This window comes from Carettochelys insculpta, chromosome 11, assembly GCF_033958435.1.
Source record: "Carettochelys insculpta isolate YL-2023 chromosome 11, ASM3395843v1, whole genome shotgun sequence".
In the NCBI taxonomy this organism is placed as follows: domain Eukaryota; kingdom Metazoa; phylum Chordata; order Testudines; family Carettochelyidae; genus Carettochelys; species Carettochelys insculpta.
Genome location: NC_134147.1, coordinates 41,839,894 through 41,864,867, shown reverse-complemented (window position 1 = coordinate 41,864,867; position 24,974 = coordinate 41,839,894). Strand labels below are relative to the sequence as shown.

General features: G+C 42.2%; 1 protein-coding gene across 2 annotated transcripts in view; it reads left to right on the top strand.

Annotated features, from left to right (window-relative positions):
• The window catches only part of TAFA1 (TAFA chemokine like family member 1), a 388,784-nt gene that overhangs the window by 307,353 nt on the left and 56,457 nt on the right, over window positions 1–24,974 (top strand). The window contains exon 2 of one of the 2 annotated variants that reach the window (XM_075005558.1): window positions 7,737–7,874. In XM_075005558.1, the coding sequence (XP_074861659.1) occupies window positions 7,737–7,874 (138 nt within the window). Of the gene's footprint in view, window positions 1–7,733; window positions 7,875–24,974 lie in introns of both variants that reach the window. The other variant, XM_075005557.1, reaches the window with a different exon arrangement.

Genomic DNA, 24,974 nt, shown 5'->3' with positions numbered 1-24,974 from the left:
ACTTGAGCGTACACACACACAATCTGTATTTTGGTCCATGTCAACACTGGTATACTTGTATAACTGGCCTTGTAGTCTGTCTTTTAAAAGACAAACTATATCTAGCTATAAAAATAAAGCAGGACCATGGGGGCTGAGCTAGTACAAACTGTCACAGCTCCATGGAAGTCAATTGGCAATTAACTTCAGCCAAGTAAAGACAGTGGCATATAGTCCTGGAGCCTTAAAACTGCACCTGTGCAGCAGGAAAGGAGATGACTTTTCAACAAGAAGCTCAGTGTTATTCAATAGAATTCATGCCTGGCCAGTAAATTCCCTGCAAGAGAGGGGAATTTCCAGATTCTAGGCTTGAAGATGGATAACACAAAATGTTCAAATGTCTATATAGTATACAATATTATATACTTGTATAGAAGTATGCAGTACTTCTCTTTGATGGACTGGGCATACCCTTAGAAAGCCAACCAGCAGCATCACAATGCAAGCCTTAAGTTGGAACCCACAAGGAAAAGCAAAAAGAGGGAACCCAAGAAACGCCTGGCGTAGAAACCTGAAGGCAGACACTAAAAAGACGGGATACACCTGGTAAGAACTGGAAAAGAACACCCAGGACGGGGGATGCTGACAAATGGTCATCAATAGCTAAGCTCCAAAATGAAGGAGTGGAAGAGTCTTGCAAGTACTACTATGCAATACTTCATACCAAAAGTCTCTCTCAGCAACATTAGACACCTTATTTTACTTCCACAATAGCAAGTGGCAGCAGAAAAGCACAAAGCAGCCTAACATACTGTACAGAACAAGCACTATACTTCAAGATTTTAAAAATCCAAAAATGTTGAAGGTTGCTGCAGCCTCAGAAAATACTCTGAAGAGGTTTTTGTGAACGACTGTCATCTTAGCAGGATGGAAAGTTACTACCTGTGTTGCTTCCAGCAATAACTAGTTTCAGGGCAGTTATCTCTAATTTTCAATGAGCAAAGCTTGGGTAAATACACAAATGAGCAAATAGGAATAGGGTACCAATCTCTGAGGGGGGGAGGGTTGTTCCAGGAAAATTTCTTTATCTGTGGTACTAGATTTCTGCCTCTATTAGAGACACAGGGAAAACATCACAATCCTTGTACAAACACCAAGGCACCTGTTGCATCCTAAAAACTAACAAATTTATTTAGGGCATAAGCTTTCACAGCTGCATCTCACTTTGTCAGAGGCAGGAAGTGAAAAAATCAGCTGACAAGGAAATATTTATACACACAGACGTAGGAGTGTTACAACAGTGTCACTGAGGATAATTTAATCAGGGTGGATGTGGCCCACTTCCAACAGTGATTAGAAGGTGGGAATACCTAAAGATGAAACTTACTTACTGTAATGAGATATTAGTAGCAGTAGTATCATTTGGTATTTTATGGGCAGTTTCAGGTTTCCAAGCAATTTTCGGGAACCTGAGACTGGACAGCGGGTTTAGCCATATTCATTGCTATTTCACAATATGAAACCACAGACAGCATTCACTTTCTAAAATTTGAGCCAGAAGACAAGCTGTCATTCTCCCAGGTACATTTACATGGTCATCTATGAAATGGAAAGTAGCCCAAGCATTAGTAAGTGGGAGGGTGAGAACCCACAAAAGAATTTTGCTAGAATGTTGAGAAAAAGTGTCAAGAAACTAATATACGATTAATAGATGAATAAATGTGTTCAGTAGAGGAAAGGTCTTGAACTGCAATATTTCACTCTAGCTCTGAATTCCAAACACGCTAAAGTTCAGTATTTTTGGACACAGGCTTTTGTGTCCTCCCATTACATAGCTGAATCAGAACTTTTAGTTCATTCTCTTCTATGCTGCAATATATCTTTAGGCAAGTAATCTAGTCTCAGGGTATGTCTGCCATGTGAGCCTAGGGGCAGCGGATCCTGCATTAGAGAATCCAAGACTTGAGCAGCTACAATGATTAAGAATTTTCTAACCTGGCCCTAACCTTGCGCATCTAGGACCCACACTGAAGTACCTGAGCCAAAGTCCAACCAACCGTATTCCTGACTTCTGAGTGCCCTCCTGAAATGTGGCTGCTCTAGCCCTTTGTTTGTGGTGCTGTCTGGGAAAACTTGACTTTCCACCAAACTTGATTGTCCAGAGGACAAAAAGGGATAGATTTTGTGGACTCTACAATTCAACAGTTGCCTATGTCAGGTGATTCAGGCTATGGAACGGTAAAACTGCAGTATAGATGCTCAGGGACCTTGTGGGGTTGTGAGGAGGAAAAGGGTCCTAGCCTGAGCCTGAACATCTACACTGCAATATTACAGCTGAGCCAGGCCAGCGAATGGTTTTAAATTGCGGTGTAGACATAGCCACAGAGCATGAGCGCAGTGGGGCCGCACCTGTGCTTCAAAGCCAAAGTGCCTTAAACTGAAATCCTGACTTCTTCAGGCTTGGACTCTGCACCCCAGGGGATCCTGAGACCTCGGATGCAAGCCCTGGATTAACAGTTTCTGTGTAGGCAGAAGAGTACTTAAGCTTGAGCCTGAGTAAGAACCTTGGGCTTACGCTGAAACCTTAGGGGTACGTTTTCAGTGAGGCCTTTTCTTCACATCCCCATGCACGGGCACAAAGTGGCATGGACACGTGCATGCTTTTCCACTCGGCATGTGAACTTTTGAAAGGTAGATAGTAGTGCATATACAAGGTTGGAATTTGCCCCTTTAAATCCCAGTGCACTGAATACTGACATGCAGGGCTGGATATTTAACTGTGTGTATGCAGAAAAGTCTAGTCCCATGCACAAAATGTTGCCTGGAAATTGTATTTCAAGAAAGGGCTGGAAACATACCTACCCCTTATTTTCAAAGATTCTATGGCCAGAAGGACCATGAGGATCATCTAATCAACAGGTGGGCAAACATGGCCTATGGGCCAGATCCAATCCACCAAGATTAGTCCCTGGCTGGTCCCCACCTCTGTTTATACCTGTACTTCTGCAGGTATTGAGTGATTGCAGCTCTTGTTGGCCGGGGATCACTATTCGCAGCCAGCAGGAACAGCGGAAAGCAGTGTTCCAATCTGTGCCACTTGCCACCACTCCCATTGCCCACTAACGGCAATCCATGGCCAACAAGAGCAGCAGTCACCTGAAGAACTGATTATTAAATATCAATTCCACACATAGATATGTATAGACTGCAATCAACTCCCCCTTTATTCTGCTTTTTATTAAACTACATAGTTTAAGCTCCTTCAGTCTGTTGCTATAAGGAAGGTTTTCCAGCCCTTTAATCATTTTTGTGGCTCTTCTCTGAACCCTCTCCAATTTATGAACATCCTTCTGAATTTTCGGCACCAAAACTGGGCACAATTTTCCCAGCAGCAGTTGCAACAATGCCAAGATAAAGGGGAAAATAACCTCTGTGTTCCTTTGTGAAATTCCCTTGTTGTACATCCCAGGATCACATGAGCTTTTGGGGCCACTGCATCAGACTGGGAGCTCATGTTCAGGACCCCCAAATCTCTTTCAGAGTCACTGCTTCCAAGGAGCAAGTCCCTCATCCTGTAAGTATGTCCTATGGTCTTTACTCCTAGATGTATGCATTTATATTTAGCCATATTAAAAAATATATTGTTTGCTTGTTCCCAGTTGAGCAAGAGGTACAGATTGTTCTGTATTGATGACCTGTCTTCTTTATTTACCACTCCCCCAATTTTTATGTCATCTACAAACTTCATTTGTGCTGATTTATGTTTTCTTCCAAGTAATTGACACACGTTAGATTTTTTTTTGTAGGTAGTCTATCTTGTCCGACGATGACGTCTTGAGCTTGCTCAGGCTCATCAGTTGTGGACTCCCATGAGGCTGAGGAGTCCAAGATTTGAACTGCATGAGCATTTATAGTGGGGGCAAGGGAATTGCCCTGGTTCTGCTGGTGCAGCTGCTACTGTTGCTTTCTTCCTCTCATGAGCATCAATGAGGCGTACATGTCGCTGCTCTTCAAAGTTGTCATACGTGCTAGATAAAAGAGGGACAAAAGTCTATCCCTGGTGGGCCTCAAGGAAAACAGATATATAATACTCTGAGCAGATTTCCTGTTTACAGTCACGCTGAGACCTGTCTGCTATCCTTTTTTATTCTGTGTAGTATGCATCATGGTAATTTGATATTATTTTAGATTCTAATCAAAATATTGTGCTCTACAAAGTCAAATGCCTTACAAAAGTATAAATATAGTATGTCAACTCTATTGCCTCCATCAACCAAACTTGTCATCTCATCAAAACATGATATCAAGTTAGTCTGACAGGATCTGTTTTTCATAAATGAATTTTGATTTCCATTATGCACCTTTTAATTTTTCATTAATTGAGTCCCCTATCAGCCACTCTGTTGCCTTTCCTGAGCTCAGTCCCAAGATGGCTGGGGTCATTTCATTTACCCTTTTGAAAAACTGGTACAACATTGGCGTTCTTCCATTCTTCTGGGTCTTCTCCAATGTTTCCAGACTTATTGAGAATTAACATTGCTGGTCCTGCCAGCTCCTAGCCAGGTCTGTTAAAACTGTTTTATTTGGACCTGCTGTGTTTCAAGTGTCTGACTTTAGTAGTTTCTATTTGCCATTCTCCAGAGATACTAGTGTCATTGAAATTGTTGTCGCCACATGATGAGACTGTATCTCATCTGTCCCCACTCAAAAAATACAGCTTTTCACACGTAATTTTGATCTACTTCTTTGAAAGAGTTGGAAAGGTACATTTATGTATGAAAATCATAGTCTGTGCAGATTAGAAAACTCCCAGTTAATAAGATGTTTAACCACATATTGGTTTAAAAAAAAAGTTTGTTTTTTTTCAAATTTCTTAGTTTCATTACATTTTACCATTCTTAAACAGCTTTGACCTTTCGAGCTCTTCTGCAGCAACTTGAGGGTTTCCGCATTATCATTATAGAGGTGTTACGCAGCTCATCAGCCATGACACATTATTCTGCACAGTTAATCAAGTGAGCAAGACTAGCTTTTGTTAACTGATCCCATGTGGTTATTAGCACTTAGCTTGAAATTAAGAGGAAAATAGAACATTTATCTTACTCACTAGTATTTACTGTACTGTATATGCAGCTATGTATGGAATATCCTTATGTACACTTTTTCATGTCAGAAGCCAAACTTATAATAAAACCAGAAAACATACAGTACTGCATTCAAAACCACAGGTACACATTGATATGAACTATATATGGCCTGATCTTAAAGCATAACAGGTCAAAGGAAATCTGCACATCTCGATCATGGCAGAGCACTTAGAGAAAGCATTTGCTGCCACAGAAAATTTTGTTCCAAATTCCTATTACAATGTAAACATGGAGGGCCAAATCCTGAGTAGTGCTGAGCATCTACAACACCCCTACTCCTCTGTGAACCTCCACATGGCTTGTGTTGTCAGGTAGCACCTTCAAGCTGTCTGAATTGTGTGACCCATCTGCTGTTGTGCAGCTTGGCTCAGAAAGCGCTGTGTCAGGGAGCCAGGTACGTGCATACATACTACAGGAAATGCAGGAACCAGCTCTTCTTGTCAAGAGTAATTAAATATTAACTACAGTGCCTGTCTGGGCTCGAGCTGGCAAGCTCATCAATATGAAACCCCACCAGGACGTGACCGAGGGTCATTTACGTTAATGGATATTAACCAGCTTTGATTGACTCATTCTTGAAAGCTGAAGGTTTGAATATTTAAAGTTGTAAAACATGTCCACACAGGGGGAGGTCTCCTTTCTACCACTGTGTGCTTTGGATTGCCTTGTTCCATGACACTGTTCTGAGTTACTGGAAGTACTTGGATCCTCTTCAAACCAAGTAGTGTTGCCTCTGTCTGCAAGGAAAGGTTGGCACAAGATCATTCTGTCATTCCGGGATTTGCTGTCCTGCAGCATACTCCCGGTACTGCATACTCCTGCAATTACGAGAATGGGCCTCATTTATTTTGGGCTGGATTTTCACAGCACCTACTCAGATGTGCAGGAGAGTAGAGGGGAAATAAAATCCTTCCTTCCCCTTTGTGCCCTGGTTGGACCTGCTGAGATTGGGAAAGGGAGGAAAGCAGGGGCTACTTACCCACATCTTACAGCTACTAAGTTAGCAGACAGAGTGTGGAGGTGGGGGATGATGTGAGCCCTTGCTCACATCCATCCCAGTGCCACCTGAATGCTATGCAGAGTAAGTGGCTGGGTGCACAGGTAGGGAGTAGCCACACAAAAGAATGTACCAACTTACTCCTCTCCCAGATCCAGGGGAAATAGGGTATGAACTGTGCATCCTAATTTGTTGTCTGGTGTAGTGCTGTGGGACAACTCCTCCCTGCTGGATCTCATGGCTGATTGCAAGGTTACAGTCTTCTAACCTTTTGGATGTTTGTATCTAACAGTGCGCCTTTTCCATTCAGTGGTTCACTGCAACTGATACTGTGTGCCATAGCATCTCAGAGGGGGATTAAAATAAAAATATTGCTTTCATGGTCTACCTAGAGTGCCTTCTGACATGTCTAGCTCTTTTAAGTAGTGTGGATATTTTTGTGTTAAGATTATACTGACAGTGTCAGATTCAACAGCAAGTTCACGATGTGGACAAATATCTGGTAAAGAACAGACTGGGACTATAAACACCACAGTAATTGTGAGTGAAATGCATTTTGAACTTGGGTCTGCAGAGATTAATGAGCAGGATGCTAACCTACTGTGCTGCCTGATCTTCCCATGCCATGTTGCTAAAGTGAATGGGGATAATGCTCTTGTCATTTTATCTACATACACAGCATATGCCGCAAGCAAAGCCTGATGCTGTTTATCTACGGCTATGTTTACAGATAGAGCTAGGAATGTGACTCCCAGCTCACATAGCTTTACTGACACTTGAGCTTATTAAGCGAGCATGGGCTGTGGTGAGCAGCTGCCCTTAGTACATGTCCCAAAGGTTCTAAAGGGGTTGTACTTGCTAGCTGTGCTGTCAGCTATACTACTACTACTTTTAATATGGCATTGGATAAGAGTTAGCAGGAGAATGTCTGTCTGTCTGTCTGTGCAAAGTGTGAATGATGCCCATAGCCCCAAGTGTAGACAAAGCCTACCTCTCCAGTTGTCTCTCTGTCTGTCTGTCTAGCCAAGCTTTTTTAAATATTCTGAAGAAAGCACAAAATGAAGGAATGGAAAATCGGGGCCTGAGGGCATTAAACTAGATGGGAATTTTGCATGCATCTGAATATCAGATCAGGCTATTTTCTAGGAGTGAATGAAAGTAAAATTGGACCATCCTGTGATTTTCTCATGCAAAATATGCATATGAGCTTGGGGTGAATCTGAGGGTTTGGAAGTGGGTCCATTTTCCATGTGAATTCTCTGACACTTTCATTCTAAACGAACTGTCCATTGTCCTTCAGGTCTATATTGTGATAAATTCACACCAAAATGTTCCATTCCTAGCAATGGAGCTATTCACAATGCAGGACAAGTGGGCTCTGGGGCCATATCTGCTCTTGAGGATTGTGTATTTTGCATTTCTTATTGGCTCTCAAGTATACTTATACCTGTCTTTGCCAACATTGGACATAATGTAGGACAAATACTATCTTACTCCTGCTGTTGTACAGCACCTTTCTTGACAAAGGGTGATAGTAGCATGTTTGGATGCTTTGACTGGCTGTTGAAGCTCTTCCTAATCAGAGTGCAATATTTTCTCTTTATTGCCAGAAGGAGGAACATGTGAAGTTATAGCAGCACACAGATGCTGTAATAAGAATCGAATTGAGGAAAGATCACAAACTGTAAAATGCTCCTGCCTTCCTGGAAAAGTGGCTGGGACAACACGAAACAGACCTTCCTGTGTCGATGGCAAGTAGCTCATCCTATATCTTTGTGAACTGAATACGTAATATCCAGTGTATATCGAATGAGATCCAACTTATGTGTGCAAACATAGTTGTTTTCTCTGCTTTCACCTTTCAGGAAAAGAGAAGATATTAGCATAAATGGTTGGTCTTTCATCACACAGGTTTACATTGTCTCCCACCTTTGTGATTCTGAAATATTTCGGTGATGCTAATAAGCTGTTCTGATTCAATTAACAATTTTAAACAGCTGGCGCAAAAAAACTCCAGTGATTTGATTCTGTAATAAACATTGTTTAGAGATGAACAAAAACAGCAATGCAGTTTTTTGGTTCTGAAACACCACCATTTCTGAATAGATCCAGTTTCAGACCAAGTCTCTAGATAGTTTCAGGGCAGAATCTTGTCATATTTTTTCTCTGTTAGACAAAACTAAAATTTGTGGTGATTTCACATCTGTGTCTCATTTTTAGCTAAATGTCAATTCCTTGGGGTTCTGATTCTGTGGCTAACTTTATTATTCCAAAGGTGAAATTAACATATATGTGTTCAATGGAAACTCCTCTTTGTGGTTCATGTAAACCTAATCTAACCTTAGTGAGGTGTACAAATGTGTGCCAAGTGGAGAATACACCCAGCTGTTTGGAAATGGTTACCCAAATGGAATGTCTTTATATTATGCTTTAAGAAGCTAAGGATTTAGTGGGACTTATCTTTGGCTTTATTTCCCCCAAGACATCAGAGGGATGTCTGGGCAGTAGCATGCTTATTCAGCAACCCTATGAAATGGGGTTGGCTTTTAAATGTTCCTTTTCTGATCTTTACTTTATGGAAATGATCAGGGTAGCACAATTGACTGTATGCCCCCAGTCAGGCCAAAAGTCACTCAAAGCTCAAGTGTGCCTTTTCGGCTTGAATTGGAGTGAACACCCCATAGGCTCAGCTACCCCAAGAGGCAGTACTTGGTGGTGTTGTTGTGCAGCTGATTTTTCCAAGAATCCTTTGTTTCCTGTGTGCAGATACAATTTTAAAGATGCAGCCTTCCATCAGAAAGAGAGATGTGTGCATAAATATTTGAAACCCCACTTCCCTCAGTCATGTGCAGCAACATTTTCCAAGGCACTGCTAACAGAGCAACAGCTGTGCCAATTTTCATTTAAAGTTAGATGAAAATTCCTGTCAGCTTTATGGGCTGCAAAACCATAGCAGCCAGAAGCCTGCGCTGGCATCGTTCAGTAGTAACTAGGTGGAAAAATATGATGTATGTCAGAGGGAAGGAATGTTGTAATGGTCTCAGCTGCTGTTCTGCCGTGTACATGTGTGAGTGGATCATTCTAGTTTGTGTGTTTATATATAAAGAGAAAGTCTTATAATTGCAAAAAGACACTCAAGTAGTTAAATTATGGGGCAATAATTCACAGTTAGTTACTCTGGAAGTGCCAGTTAGTCCCTGGAATGCTGCCTAAGAATGCACTCCAGTAGCTGTGAATTATTACACTTTAATTCACAAGCTGTCACATATTATTGCTTAATTATTCTGAGGCAAGGAATTTTGTTTAATTCCTGAAGCTGTAGGTGATACCCTTTTGTTGGGCATAACTAAAAATAAACGGCATAAGCCTCAGACCCTCACGTGTTCTTCATTATGTCCTGAAAATCCAGAGCCAACATATAGAGTGGTAATGCAGATCTCATTATACTCAGAGAACTGTAGCACAAAGAAGAATTATGTTTAAAAAATATCTCTACTGGTATGGACCAGAGTCCCTCTGCTTAATAGCTGCCTCTGGATAATAATGAAAACAAATATTGTCAATTGACATGAATGGGGAAAAGATTAAACAAAGGCTAGTATCAGAAAGGCACGTGATGCCACATTCACTGAAGTCAGGGGCAAGACTCCCATTAACTTCTTCCCCTGTTAAGCTTAATTGTTGAAGTCAAGACGTAGGTTCATTTGTAAATTGTTGGTGATTGGTTAAAAGGCCAAGATCCCATTCAAACTAAGTAAGTGACTGTCCTTTTATGCTTAACCATCTTGGGTCAAAACCCTAAAGTCATTTTGCGGTTTTTCAGTCCTTACTAAGGCAAAATTCCCATTTTCTTCTTTAGCAAGTTGCTTTAGTTTCCATAGGAGATCTTCCTGTTTGGTTCTGGGAAGTTTTAATTAGTAGATTACAAAGCATCACTTAACACTTGTTGCATCTTTTATCTACTACATCAAGTTGATTAAATATTGTGAGGTCAGTCTGCTTAAAACTGTGGCACTTCAAACAAATCTTTTCATTCATCCACTACTTCAAAATATGTTATGGGTGCCCTTACATAAATTGCATGAATAAGGCAGGAAGTCATTAAGTTGAGCCTCCTGCTATGTGGTAGGGCCAACGAAGTCTAGACTATCCCTGACAGGAGTTTGTCCCATATGTTTTTAAAACCTGGCAATAATGGAGATGACATGATTGCCCTGGAAAGCCTATTCCAGAGCTTAATGATCAAACCTGAATCTCCCTTTTTGTTGATTAAATCCATTACCTCTTGTCTTCCCTTCACTGGACCTGGAGAACAATTGGTCTCTGTCCTAGGAGCCCTTAAAATATTTCAAGGCTGTTTATAGGTCCCCCCCACTCTTCTTTTTCTCAAGATTTAACGTGGCAATTTTTTTAATCTTTCCAAATCAGTCGGCTTTTCTAACCCTTTGATCATTTATGTTGCTCTTTTCTGGACATCCTCCAATTTGTCCACATGTTTCCTAAATTGTGCTGCCCAGAATTGAACTCAGTACTCCAAGTGGGGCCTAACTAACAACACTGTCATTAACATACCTCAGAATCCTATTAACTTTTTTGCAGCTGCATCCCCTTATTTAGTGCTGCAGTTTCTGGTCCACTATAATCCTCGGATCCCTTCGAGCAGTACAGGTTAAACCTCTCTCTTCTGGCAACATCAGTAATCCGGCATGATTTTAGTTAGTCGGATGTCCACTTGTCATGGGTGTGGCCAAGTTTCCCGTGGTCCTATAAAGTTTGTTTACAGCCACCAGTCCTAGCTCTCAGTGTTCTGTGTTGTTATTTACCTCTAATTGACCTTAAATGTCTTCTAAGAGACAAGTAAGCAGTGGAAGTATTGACCTCCTGTGGTTAGGCAAATTCTCTCATTCAGTGCCAGTCAGGTCCCAAGGATGCCAGACTAGAGAGATTAATTCAGTATTACCACCTTGCAGTTATTCCCCATACTGTAGTGGTACATTTGTTTTTTGTTTGTTTTTTTTTCCTTCCAAACAGAACCAAATTGCTCTGGAATGGGACAGGATGACTTGCTGAATTGGTGAAAGCAGGTAGACACCAGGCTGACAGTTGTATTCCAGTTCAGGCTAATACTATAATACTATAACAAGATATGTTATCCTATGGCAGCTATTTAGTTGCTTACAAGAAAAGAACTGGAACTCTGATCCTGTTTTCATTAAAGTCAATGGCCAAACTCCAATCAATTTAACAGGATCAGGCTCAAGCGCTGTGTGGTTTTCAGTCCATTTGAGTTACATCAGAAAATACCTCATCAGAACTGACTGTCTCAGCTGATGCCAGCCTTGTAATGGACATGAAGCTGAGCTTTCCCTTGACCTCATTAGTGGTCCCCTGGGGTCAATGATTAAGTACATTAGGGGACAATGCTGGGAGTTTACAGTGCTGCTGTCCATGCTGATCTGTGGATAAACAGAGAAGATTGGTCATAAATTACTTAGACAAGTTAGATGTCTTCAAGTCACCAGGACTTGATGAAATGCAGCCTAGAAAACTGCAGGAGCTGATTGAGGAGATATCTGAGCCATTAGCTACTATCCTTGAAAAGTCATGGAATACAACAGAGAATCCAGAGGACTGGAAAGCGGCAAACATAGTCCCTATCTATAAAAAGGGAAATAAGGACAACACAAGGGATTACAGACCTGCTTAACTTCTGAACCAGGAAAGATAATGGAGCAAATAATTAAGGAATCCATTTGCAAACATCTAGAAGATAATAAGGTGATAAGTAACAGTCAACATGGATTTGTACAGAATAAATCATGTCAAACCAACCTGATAGCTTTCTTTGATAGGATAACAAGCTTTGGGGATAAGGGGAAAGTGATAGATGTGGTATATCTGGACTTTAGGAAAGCATTTGATACAGTTCTGCATGTCCTTCTCGATAACAAACTAGGGAAATACAATCTAGATGGAGCTACTATGAGGTGGATGTATAAATGGTTGCGTAATCATTACCGGAGAGTAGTTATCAATGGCTCAGTCATGCTGGAATATCATAACAAGTGGAGTGCCAGGGGAATAAGTTATAGGATTGGTTCTGTTCAGTAGCTTCATAAAGTATTTAGATAATGTCATAGAGAGTACAGTTATAATGTTGCAGATGATATGAAGGTGGGAGGGGTTGCAAGTGACTTGGTGGACAGGATTATCATTCAAAATGATTTGCACAAACTGGAGGAATGGTCTGAGGTAAACAGGATGAAATTCAATAAGGGCAAATACAAAATATTCCACTTAGGAAGAGACAACCAGCTGCACACACAAAAAATGGGAAATGACTACCTAGGAGGTAGTAGTGCAGAAAGAATTCTATGGGTCAGAGTAGACCAAAAACTAAATCAGTCAACAGTATGAAAAAAAAACCAGAAACATGGTTCTGGGATATATTAGCAGGAATGTTGTAAGCAAGACATGAGAAGTAATTCTTCTGCTCTACTCAATGCTGACTAGGCCTTCACTAGAGTGTGTTGTCCAGTTCTGGACAACACATTTCAGGGAAGATGTGGACAGATTAGAAGTCCAGAGAAGAGCAATAAAAATGATTAAAGACTAAAAAAACATGACCCATCGGTGAAGATTGAAATAATTGGGTTTGTTTAATCTGGAAAAGAGAAGACTGAGAGAGCAAAAGTTTTCAAGAATCTAATTTTTTTACAAGGAGGAGGGAGGAAAATTGTTCTCCTTAACCTCTGATGATGGGACAAGAAGCAATTGGATAAATTGCTGCAAGAGAGGTTTAGATTAGACATTAGAAAAAGCTTCCTAACTTTCAGGGTGTTGAAGTGCTGGAATAAATTGCCTAGGGAGGTTGTCGAATTTCTATCACTGAAGATTTTTAAGAACAGGTCAAATGCCTGACAGGGAGAATCTAGATGGTGCTTGGTCCTGCTGTGAGGACAGGGGAATGGACTTGAAGACCTCCTGAGGTTCCTTCCAGTTCTGTGATCTATGATAAGCAGTGTCAGTCTGGCATTTTTCTAGAAACAGAAGAATGGTCAGTGGTCCTCCTTTTGGTATTGGTAAGCCATCTCCTACTTAATTAAAGCCAAGTTCTTTAACCTTTGCCTGCATTAAATAACGTTTACACAAGCAATCCCTCTGGCTAGCCTTTGAAATTAAATACATTCTGCCTGTGTTATAGAAGATGGGACATTGCTACTCATCTTGCAGGATTTTATGCAGAGCCTCATTTAGGCTGTGTCTATACATGCTGGGCATGTTCATGAGGCAGTTCGGAAGATGCTAATGAGGTGCTGATATGAATATGCTGTGCCTCATTAGCGTAATGTCGGCTGCATGTGTTTCAAAAGCGCCACTTTTGGGACACACGCCACCCATGTAGATGGGAGGGCCTTTCAAAAGGGACCCCCTTAACTTCAAAAGCCCCTTCATCCTAAAACCTACACGGGCAGCGTGCATTTTGAAAGCAGCATTTTTTAAATGCACACAGCTGCAATTATGCTAATGACGCACTGCCTATTCATGTTAGTGCCTCATTAGCATTTTCCAAACTGCCTCATTAACGTGCCCCCTCCGAAAGGCATGTTACGACACAGCCTTCACGTAGACTCTGATAGCATCTCTCATACTCAAAGGAAGAAACTAGTAGCAGAAACTTAAATGGAGAATATACCCAGGCTAGATTAGATCAGCCTCAGGGTGGTGCTTACTTCAAAAGTTATTCCTTGCTGTGAAATTGCTATTCTAAAGCCTGTCTCATTCTGCTCAGGATTATATAATACCTGGAGTGCAGACTATTCATATTCAGGGTCTAGGATCTAAGGAACACCTCGTCTATTTGTTAGTCTCTTCCTTCTCTTTTTTGAAAGAACAGTTGAGGTGGTTTTGCCTCCTTTCTACGCATAACTGGTGTTGCTGAGGCTGTGGCCACACAGGAAAGCCATTTTGAGATAACAGCCGTTATTTCAAATTAACTTTGCAAGCATCTATGTTAAGCACATGCTATTTTGAAATAAATTCAAAATAGTGAATGTGTTATTTAGAATTTTATAAACCCCATTGCAGGAGGACTAAGACCTATTTCAAAATAGCTACTTCAGTCAGGCAGGCCATGTCTACACTAGCCCCTCCTTTCGGAGGAGGCTTAGTAATGAGGGATTTCGGCACATGCTAATGGCAGCTGTGTGCAATTCAAAAGTGCCGCTTTTGAAATGCACGCCGCCTATGTAGATGGGGGCCCTTCAAAAGGACACCCCAATTTCAAAAGACCCTTCTTCCCAAAACCATTTATATCCCAAAATAGCAGCTATAGGCTACGTCTACACGTGCACGCTACATCGAAATAGCTTATTTCGATGTAGGGACTAACGTCTACACGTCCTCCAGGGCTGGCAACGTTGACGTTCAACTTCGACGTTGGGCAGCACCACATCAAAATAGGCACTGTGAGGGAACGTCTACACGCCAAAGTAGCACACATCAAAATAAGGGTGCCAGGAACAGCTGCAGACAGGGTCACAGGGCAGACTCAGCAGCAAGCCGCTCCCTTAAAGGGCCCCTCCCAGACACAGTTGCACTAAACAACACAAGATCCACAGAGCCGACAACTGGTTGCAGACCCTGTGCATGCAGCATGGATCCCCAGCTGCAGCAGCAGCAACCAGAAGCCCTGGGCTAAGGGCTGCTGCACATGGTGACCATAGAGCCCCGCAGGGGCTGGAGAGAGAGCGTCTCTCAACCCCTCAGCTGATGGCCGCCATGGCGGACCCCGCTATTTCGATGTTGCGGGACGCGGATCATCTACACGTGCCCTACTTCGACGTTCAACTTCGAAGTAGGGCGCTATTCCCATCCCTTCATGGGGTTAGCGACTTTAACGTCTCACCGCCTAGCGTCGATTTCAACTTCGAAGTAGCGCCCAACACGTGTAGCCGTGACGGGCACTATTTCGAAGTTGGTGCCGCTATTTCGAAGTGGCATGCACGTGTAGATGCGGCCATAGTGTAGCAAGTCTAACTGTTTACACTTGCTTGGGACTTACTTTCACCCTTTACTGTATGAGCTTAACTTTCTCAATTTTATATTTTCATTTAACTATTTCAGTTTTTGGTTATTACATTTACCTGTGTACCTAGGTTTTTTTGTGTATTATGTGCCTGTTTGTATTACCCATTCTTTTGGCCACTCTTCATTTTGTTTATCATCAGCTTGCCCTCTTCACTTAAAGAGATAATGTGAGGATTGTTCATCTCATGCATGTTCTCTTCGATAAAGACATTTTTGCAAAATACTTCTGCATCTTACAAATGTACCTTCATGGTTGCTCAAATGCTGGGCGTTCCTTATCTTGTTAGCTGCCATAGAGATGATATCCTTTTCTAGGGATAGGCCTTTATTAAAGTGAAATTCAGCATTATTTGTGTAACTGTCATGTTTACAGTCCTGTGCTTTGTCTCCTTCTTGGGCATGTGTGTGTGTGTGTGTGTTACTTGGCATAAAGAAATTGTCTTTATCTTAATTGTCTTCAATATCAAATCCATATCCCAGAGTAGATGTACCTAAAAATGATTAGTTCTTTAACATGGGAGTCTTTTAGTATGCCAGATTCACAGACTGCCTTTTAAATATTCAGTTTTAGACATAGTTGGCTTTTATTTTTCTTTTTTAATTTGTCTTTCCATGTGTTTATGTGGATGGCTTTACTAACTGCTCAGTGGCGGCTCCCTTGTGGCTCATCTGGGGAATTAGCTTTGCTACCTGGCGTTGCGGCTTCCCATGGTTACTCAGGCGAACATTCTACCCACTCCATGCTCCTGGACCTGCAGTGCTTTCTGCTTCATAGCCTAGCCTTCCAGCTAAGTCACATTAAAGTCCACTGCACCCCCACTTGCAGGACTCTCTCTCTCTCTCTTGCACATGCACAGAGTGTCTAGTTTCTCTCCCTTCCGCCCTGCTGCACTGTGTAGGGGGAGCCTACAGAACACGATGGGGGAATCCAAGGCACCATGGGAGCTGCAGTTCCTTGGCCAGCTCTCTGCCTAGAAAACTGGCCCTGGAGCAGGGAAGGGACTACAGTTCCCGGCATGCCCTTGACCACTATCAACAGGAAAACAAGAGGGTGAGGAGATAGCTGGGAACACCTGAACAGCACTTGCTGTGTGCAGGGAGAGGAGTTCTGCAAGGGGGTGGCACTGGGAGTGGAGAATGTTGGTGAACAGGGAGTAGGCAGCTTTGAACCGGATCATACCCTAGAATACTGGAATATTTTGGAATATGGTTTTTTGCCTACGATGTTACATCAAGATCCCAGAAGGTAATTTCTTTAAATCCTTTATGACTGTACGCATTTTTAGTATGTTATAACAAAATCCTTTTACCAATTATGATTTCCACTCCATTTTTCATTTAGGTCTCTTATGCACGCTCATTGCACAACAATTTTAAACTCCTTTGTATTTTAAAAAAATTGTCGTCCATATTTATGAAAAATCAATCCCCACAGAAATTCCTGTAGGTTGTGATTTTTCTTAAATCACTCTTCAACATATTTTGCAGAATACTTTGTCTGCAAAATTCTTTATTCTTACCTTAGTGACAAGCAGTTAGTTCAAATTTTGAATATTAAATATTAAAACAATGTTGTTTAGTTTTGGTCAGATTTACCACATACCTTTACTTCTGTTCATTGGTTGGTAGAAAGTAACTCTTACACTGAGGTGCAAATAGTTCTGTTTACAAGTTCAACATTCTGTTTCTAGAAACACTGTCCAATTTGATGCTTCTGCAAACATTTCTAGCAGGAGATTGATTAGCTGGATTATTCAGTTAAACAAAACACAAAAGATGTATGAAGAGACTGAGTGAATCTGTGAGGATATTTTGAGTGAATGTTTGCAGAACGGTCTTTGAACTGTCAGCTCTAATGACATGTATGGATGCCATAAAATCAAGCTGGAATTAAATAGAATTAAATTTAATTCTATAACTTTTAGATTGTAAATATACTTAGCACCATAATATAAAGTCAGTAGTTGGTTATCTCCATGTCTTTTTCAAGGATTTGAACAATAAATAGTGTGTTTTTATACAGAAGTTTGCTCTGTTATAACTAATGATGCTTTCTTATATGCAGCTCTGCAGTACTAGTTGAACCTCTCTGTCTGGCACCCACAAGATCTGGCCAGGGCCAGATGAGAGAATTTGCTGGACCACGGAAGGTTAATATTGTTTAGCAGATTTTCAACACTTTAACTGTTTATTGCACTCTTAGAAGACATTTAGGAGTAAATAACAGCAAAGATCACTTAGAGCCAGGCCACACCCATGGTAAGTGGTCATCCAGCTAACATAATCATAATCATAATCATAATCATAATCATAATCATACCAGATTACAGATTATTGCCAGAGAATAGTTCTGAATTAGAGAGGTTGACCTGCATTTGGATTTCTTGGCCTCTTCTCTTCAAACTTCTCTTCAAACTTCTTCCAACATTAACATTGTTAATCTCTTTCTTTTCTTTTTTCTTTATTTTTTTTTTTTTGTGATGGGTGATAGTGGTTGAAAAAAATAGCGGCGTATATGATGATGTTACATCCGGTGGAACACCACAGTGGATCAAGAGTTGTGCAAAACAGTGGAACAATGGATGGGAAAATCATGGTTAAAAAAAAGTGAAATGCAGTATCTCCGGCTTCGTCTATACTAGAGAGTTTTGTGTACAAAACTCGTGGAGTGTCTACACACAAAATGCATTTTTGTTGACAGAAAAGCTGTGTAGATGCTTGGCAGGGGGGCTTTTGTCGACTGAGCAGATCAGAAGATCAGTCTGCTTTTATGTGTAGACACAATGTCAACAGAAGTTTTGTTGGAACATCTCTTCTGACTATAACTTCTGTAGACAGATGTTTCTAGTTTAGATGGCACCTCCCAGTTTCCCTCTTCAGCATTTGGTCATACAAAACATCCAACCACTCTAAAAGTTCTGCAGTATTTGAGGAGACCAGGAATAAGTGTATTGGAGATGCTGAAGTGCCACTGAAATGCTTTCTCTAACTCTGCACTTCTGTTTGGGTTGGAAGTAGTGGATCAAAACAATCACACAAGAAGGAACCCGTGCCCATGAGCCTCAGCATTATCAAAACATACGGCTGCTGATCTAAGTCTGGATCATTGGCAGTTCCCCTATCTCTAACCACCCCATTACCTATGTCATCCTCAATCATAGGTGACTCATTAGTATCCTGGAGCACTGTGATTTTTTTCATGGGTCCTTAGTCCTCCACTGACTTACTATCAATCCACCATTATCAGGAAGTGTTGTACTAGAAGGGAGTAGATATTGTCCATCCCTATTTGCCCACAGAGGGGGCAAATCAAACACAGAATTCATTAACAGCTATGCCCTTCTTTTAGTTTGGCTCTCCTTTCTTTCTTAGGACTCTGCAGATCAAAAGCCATTGCTATCTCAAAGGAGTGGCAAACAGACAGTAAGATGTAATACACCCATGCTGTTCACAGGACCTAATTTACTTTCGTTTTTAATTATAGATAAGACGCCCACTAGAGAGGAAGCATTCATAATTAAAATGGGCTGTGTTTTAAAGGTCATCATGATCTCTAGAAGCAAAGGGGAGTGAGCCAGATCCTGAGCTGGTGTAAATGTGAATAAACCAACTGGAGTCAGTGGAGCTACAGCAGTTTACACAGGCCAAGAGTGCGGCCAAAGGATGTTTAAGAACTTGATAGTCCTACAGACAATATGTGTAGTTTGGGCCTGATCCAAAGCCCACTGAAGTCAATGGAAAAATGCCTATGGACTTCAGTAGGCTTTGCATCAGGATCTTAGTAAATACTTTGTTACAGCTACCCCTCTTTCACTGCTTAAATCGAGTGAAAATGGTTCACCGTCACAAAGCCAATAGTTTTCTATTTATCTAATGTGTATTTTAGGTGGCATGAAAAGGATGGTTCTTTTTTCTTACTCTATAAAAGTATTTCCAATCGATTCTTAGTTCTTCAAGAAAAGGGGGAAAATGTTATTTTAAATCCAAGATGTCAGCTTCTCATCTCTCTAGCTGTGCTCCAGTCTAGATAAGAAGAGATTTCAGGGTCCCATATTATTAATGTGCTGTCTGTATGAATAACGAGCGGGCTTGGTGAATTATTTCACACTCCTGGGAAAATCTATAGCCTATCCTTCCACAGCACCACTGGAAACTGAGCATGAGATTCGTATTTTTCGATTTGGTGAATTCAGATGACTTCATTTGTAATGGGAAGAGGAGGAGTAGCCTGTTACCCACTGATTCCCATTTAGCAATCTCCAAAAAATGTGTAGTATACAAGGTAGTCTTCAAAACCCAGGGGAGTTTGACTGGGTGCAGGCATGTTTCAGGGCTGTGTAGTTATCCAGAAGAAACACCTTCTTGAAATATCCTTGTATCCATGCTATGGTCTCCTAAAATTGCTTTCGCACGGCCTGTTCCTGAGTGCTACTGACTTCAGTGGGAGCAAAAGGATCTTACTAATTGGCAACTAATGATGTGGTTGAGTCACTTATTTACTTACCAAGACACTGTTGCTTTCAGAACCAGTTTGCTGTGCAACTCCCATTAAAGTGGGAGTTTCAAGGATGTCTAGGAGAATTATACACGACATGAACTGGGAATTGAGTGCTCAAGTCTCTTAGGGTGCTTTAAAAGATCTAGGCAAAAAGCACAGGAATTGGTATCTGTTGTTCATATAGTCAAATCATAGAATCCTAGGGCTGGAAGAGACCTCAGGAGATGATTGAATCTAGCCCCCCTGCCTAAAGCAGGATCAATCCTAACTAAATCATCCCAGCCAGGACTTTACCAAGCCAGCACTTCAAAACCTCTAGGGATGGAGATTCCACGACCTCCCTCAGTAATAAAGTCCAGTGTTTCACTACCCTCCTAGTGAAATAGCTTTTCCTAATAGCCAACCTACTCCTCCCCCTCTGTAACTTGAGATCATTGCTTCTTGTTCTGCCATCCACCACTACCGAGAACTGCCTTTCTCCACTCTCTGGAGAGCCCCCCTTCAGGAAGTTGAAGGCTGCCATCAAATTGCCCCTCTCTCTTCTCTTCTCTTCTGCAAACTAAAAAACTCAAATCCCTCAGTCTCTTCTCATAGGTCATGTGCTCCAGCCCCCTAATCATTTTCGTTGACCTCTACTGGACCTTCTCCGATGCATTCACATCCTTTCTATACTAGGGGGCCCACAACTGGATGCAATACTCCAGATGTGGCCTCACCAGTGCCAAGTAGAGGGAAATAATAACTTCTCTAGATGTGCTGGAAATGCTTCTCCTAATGCACCCCCATATGCCATTAACCTTCTTGGTGAGAAGGGCACACTGTTGACTCATATCCAGCCTCTTATCCACTGTAATCCCCAGGTCCTTTTCTGTTGCACTGCTACTTAGCCAGTCGGTCCCCAGCCTGTAACAATGCTTGGGATTCTTCTGTCCCAAGTGCAGGACTCTGCACTTGTCCTTTTGAACCTCATCAGATTTCTTTTGGTCCAATCCTCCAATATATTGGGGTCAAATATCTAGCCCTAGCAACAGCCAGCATCAATTGCTATTGAGCAGAAAATACAGGAAACTTTACAGGGACAGAGTCTTCTTAGGCACACTAATTACAAATTGGAAGGTGTCTTTAAGAATGGGGGATTATTCCTCTTCCAAAAGTCACAGATTTTTTAATCAATTTATGTCATCCTTTTGTATGTAATTCTGAACGTTCTTGTTAGCCACGTAACCTTTTCTGAGTCCTCAATTATATCCTGTAGCAGTGAGTCCCATGGGTTGATAGTTACTAAGCTTTAAAAAATGCATGGTATGAGTTTTTGCTACTGCTCTCAGAGCTTACCTGCACCTCATCCACCACAAAATAGCCACTTCTGGCAGTGGGAAGGGGACTATGTTTCTTTCAGTGTGCCAGACACTTCCCCACTCAGCCTCACTTTCACAGAATGCAGTATTAATCTGAAGAGTCAAAATAACATGCTTATTATAGCTTCCCCTGAACTGGAGGAATGGAAGGAGTGACTGGACTATACCAAAGAGACTCCAACTTAGTCCTTCATGACCTATTTCACACCACTGAAGTTAATGGGAGTTTTGCCTTGGCTTCCGTAAGACCATTCGAGCCCTTAGGGCTTTAGCTGTCTAGCTGAGTTTATTTACACTGAGTCGGCAGGCAGGTTTTAGAGAAAAGGAATGTGCTGTGCCAAAAAGAAAATTAACTTGACTCCAGTCACCTATGCTCACTTACAGCATCTACCTTGTCAACAGATAGGAGGGAAAGCAGCGAAAATAAAGCATAAATTCTCCATCCACCTGGAACTCTTGCCAGACAAGGCCAGAGAGAGACAGAATCAAAACCAGGTAACTCTGCATTAACACAGACTGCAGCTTCACTCTCCAACAACTTCACACATCCCAGCTTCCTCACACGCCACCTGCAAAATCCTTCAAGCCCTCATTTTCCAAGCTGCTTTCTTGATGAGTGCAGACTGCACAGGTTCTGCTGTCATTGTACGTGACTTTATGCACCATTGCAATCTGAAAGTCTGCCTCCTCTCAGGGACTAATCTTGACTTCAGTGTTCCTTGCACTTAGAATAGAAAATACTACTAATATTGCAATACATTTATGTGCAACTTGTGTGGTTCATTTCCTAGATTTAATGGTGTCCAGTGAGCATTTCTTCTGCCCCATTCTCTGTTGCCCACTTTTCCTCTATTGCTAAATCTTATCTGCCGCAATAATACTGCTCTTCATAAGTAAATCTCCATGCACTTTACGAAGAGTTCAGTATCTTTATTGCCATTTTGCAGGTGGGGAAACTGAGTTTCGGGAGATAAACTGACTTGCCCAAGGTCACTGAGCCAACAGTAGAACAGAGGTCCCCTGAGCGTCAGTCCAGTGCTGGGGTTAGTGTAATAACTATGATAGAGAATCTTGCACAGGATTCAAAGAAAGCAAATCTCATTCTGTCATAGCTATATAAACCAAATGTGTGTGTGTCTGTGTGTGTGTGTGTCTTTGTGTGTGTGGTTTCCACTGATTTTCGGTAGAAATCACAGGAATCTAAAAGCAAAATTTGTCATGAAATTTGATCCAAAGCCGACTAAAGTTAATGGAAAAGACCCCCATTGGCTTCAGTGAAGGATCAGGCCAGTTTCACACTTCATACAAAATCTAAAGGTACATCTAGACAATGCGGAAGATCAATCCAGTCAGGGTCGATCTTCTGGAGTTTGATTTTTGAGGTGTAAGGGAGGTTGATGGGAGAGTTTCTCCCATCAACCTCCCTCTGTGAAGGTGGCCAGGTAAGTTGATTGCAGGTAAGTTGATTCTAGTTACCCAATTAGCATAGCTGGAATTGTGAATCTGCAATCAACTTACCTGCCTACTGTAGACCAAGCTGAAGACACACATTAGAGTGGATTAGAACATCTCTTCTAGGTGTGGTAATATGGCCACTAGCAACATCATCTGATTGCAATTTTCTGTGAGTATATCTTCATCTTGGCTAGCATTTGTCCCCCTAGCTGTGTTGTATATTTCTTTCTTTACCAGTTCGCATTGGTGTTTCCTGGGTAGCACCATAACCACCCTCTTAAAACCCAGGACTATAGAATAGCTGACTAATCCATCCCTGAGGAAGTGCCAGAGGCTCACATGAATTTCAAGGAGTTTGTTCTAGACGGGAGGAGCTTGCTGTCCCTTTGAGAAGTAACGTATGGTCTGGCACTTGTCCCATCTGAGTGATGGGGTGATCATTTCAGTGCACACTCCAGTACACGCAAGAGAGAGAGAACCCATGAGTGTATCTACACCAGCAGGAGAGAGAGAAACCACATGGCAAAAGTAAAGAACCGCATGACCATTAAACAGTACGAACATACAAAGGAATTTGTTGCTTGTCCCCCACCCCACCCTCCAGCAGAGAATGGACTTCCTGTTGAGGACTAGTCACAAGCAAACCTGACAATCTGTAGATGTTTTCTGCTCTTATAGACAGAACCCAATTTTAGTTGCATACGGAAAGACTCATGAAAAGACTAATGGTGCAAGGTCTGTCCAGTCACTGGGGGAAAAAAAAGTCTGAAACATGGGAGAAAAGACAGTGTGAAGGGGATCACATCCCTTCGCAGTGGCCAGGTAAAATGCACAATAATGCAAGGGAGTCAGGCCTGAACCACTCCCTCAAGCACCAAGGGGAGGCCAAGACTTGAACTGTGCTTGGAGAGTCTGAACAGCTCCCTAGCAGCAGTTGGGGTCCCCTGAGGCATTCTGGCTGACTCAGCCAGAGAGCAGACAGCAGTGTCAACAGCCACTGCAGGCACATGGGCAAGGTGGGACCAGGGGCCTTGCTCCCTACCCTCAGAAGGGGCAGTGCCCATGGCAGAAGGGGCAGGGCTTAGGGCAGTCAGCCCTGGGCCCTCCCTCATGCTCCTTCAGAACTGTGTGTGCAGTGTTGGCATCGCACCTCCATGGTCTTTCAACGAGACCCAGAGCCCTGGCTGCCATTGCTGCTGTTTGGGCAGTAGTGGTGGCTGGAGCTCCAGGACCCTATGAAATGATGGACTCCAGGGCAACTCCCTGCTTTGCTCCTCCCGCATTGGTGGACCTGTGAGTGGACACTGGAGTGGAAACATGGTAAAAAGACTCCTCTGGCTGTCTCAGCTCAGTGAGCGGGTGCATTGGATACCACTGAGCCATTACTCTGTCCTAACCCAGCCCTTTCTGTGGAGGTCTGGCTCAGATAGTAGTTTCAAACTCATGTGCTCTGTGAACATACGGAACACAGTGCCAGCTCCTGCAAAAGCCTGACAACAAAATGTTTCCTAGCAGCCGCTTTTCCCCTCTATGTGTGCCGTGCAAGGCCAGCCACAGTCTTGCTCTGTCAGCACAAAGCCAGGCCCCTGGCCTCCAGTCACACATCTCTGTGTGGTTCCACAGGTATTGTCTAATACATCTTTTCAGTGATGCTTTAGTGAGGTGCCTGATTAGATATACTAAGAAGCCAAAGGAGAGATTTCCAAATGACGGATGCATTACCAAAAATAAAAAATCAGAACGTAAGCACGACCACATTGGGTCAGACCAAAGGTCCATCTAGCCCTGTAAGTGTCTTGTCTTCTGACAGTGGCCAATGTCAGGTGCCCCAGAAGGGATGAACAGAACAGGTAGTCATCAAGTGACCCATCTCCTGTTGCCTATTCCCAGCCCTAACCAACAGAGGCTAGAGACACCATCCCCTCACACTGGCAAATAGATATCCATGGACCTATCCTCCTTGAATTTATCAAGCTCTTTTTTGAACCTTGATAAAGTCCTGGTCTTCACAGCACGCGTGGGCAGACTAGAGGGAAACAAAAGGCCTGTTTTAGGAACTGAAGCTCAGAAATAAAAGCCTTGCTTTGGGGTGACGTGAGAAGCTCAGAAGAATCAATAGTGCTAGCCTCTGAGAGATTTGGGTGCAAGAAATTGGACGTATTAGGAGCCAGCATGCAACTGCAATATGTGGGCCACTAGATGAGTGAAAATAGTTTACAAAAGGTCTAGTCTGTAGCCACTGTGGGGGAGAGTGAATGGCAGCAACAAGAAAGCCATGGGGAAAACTACTAGTCATCATTCAGCCTGCATTTAATAAATTCGTGAAGAAGAATCTCTCTGGCTGAGACCGGGTGTGTGATGGCTTAGTTGTAAAAGTTACAACACTTTACACCAGGCCATTAAACAAATGCTTGAGTTTATTTAAATAGGTCTGGATGAGCGGTATGTCA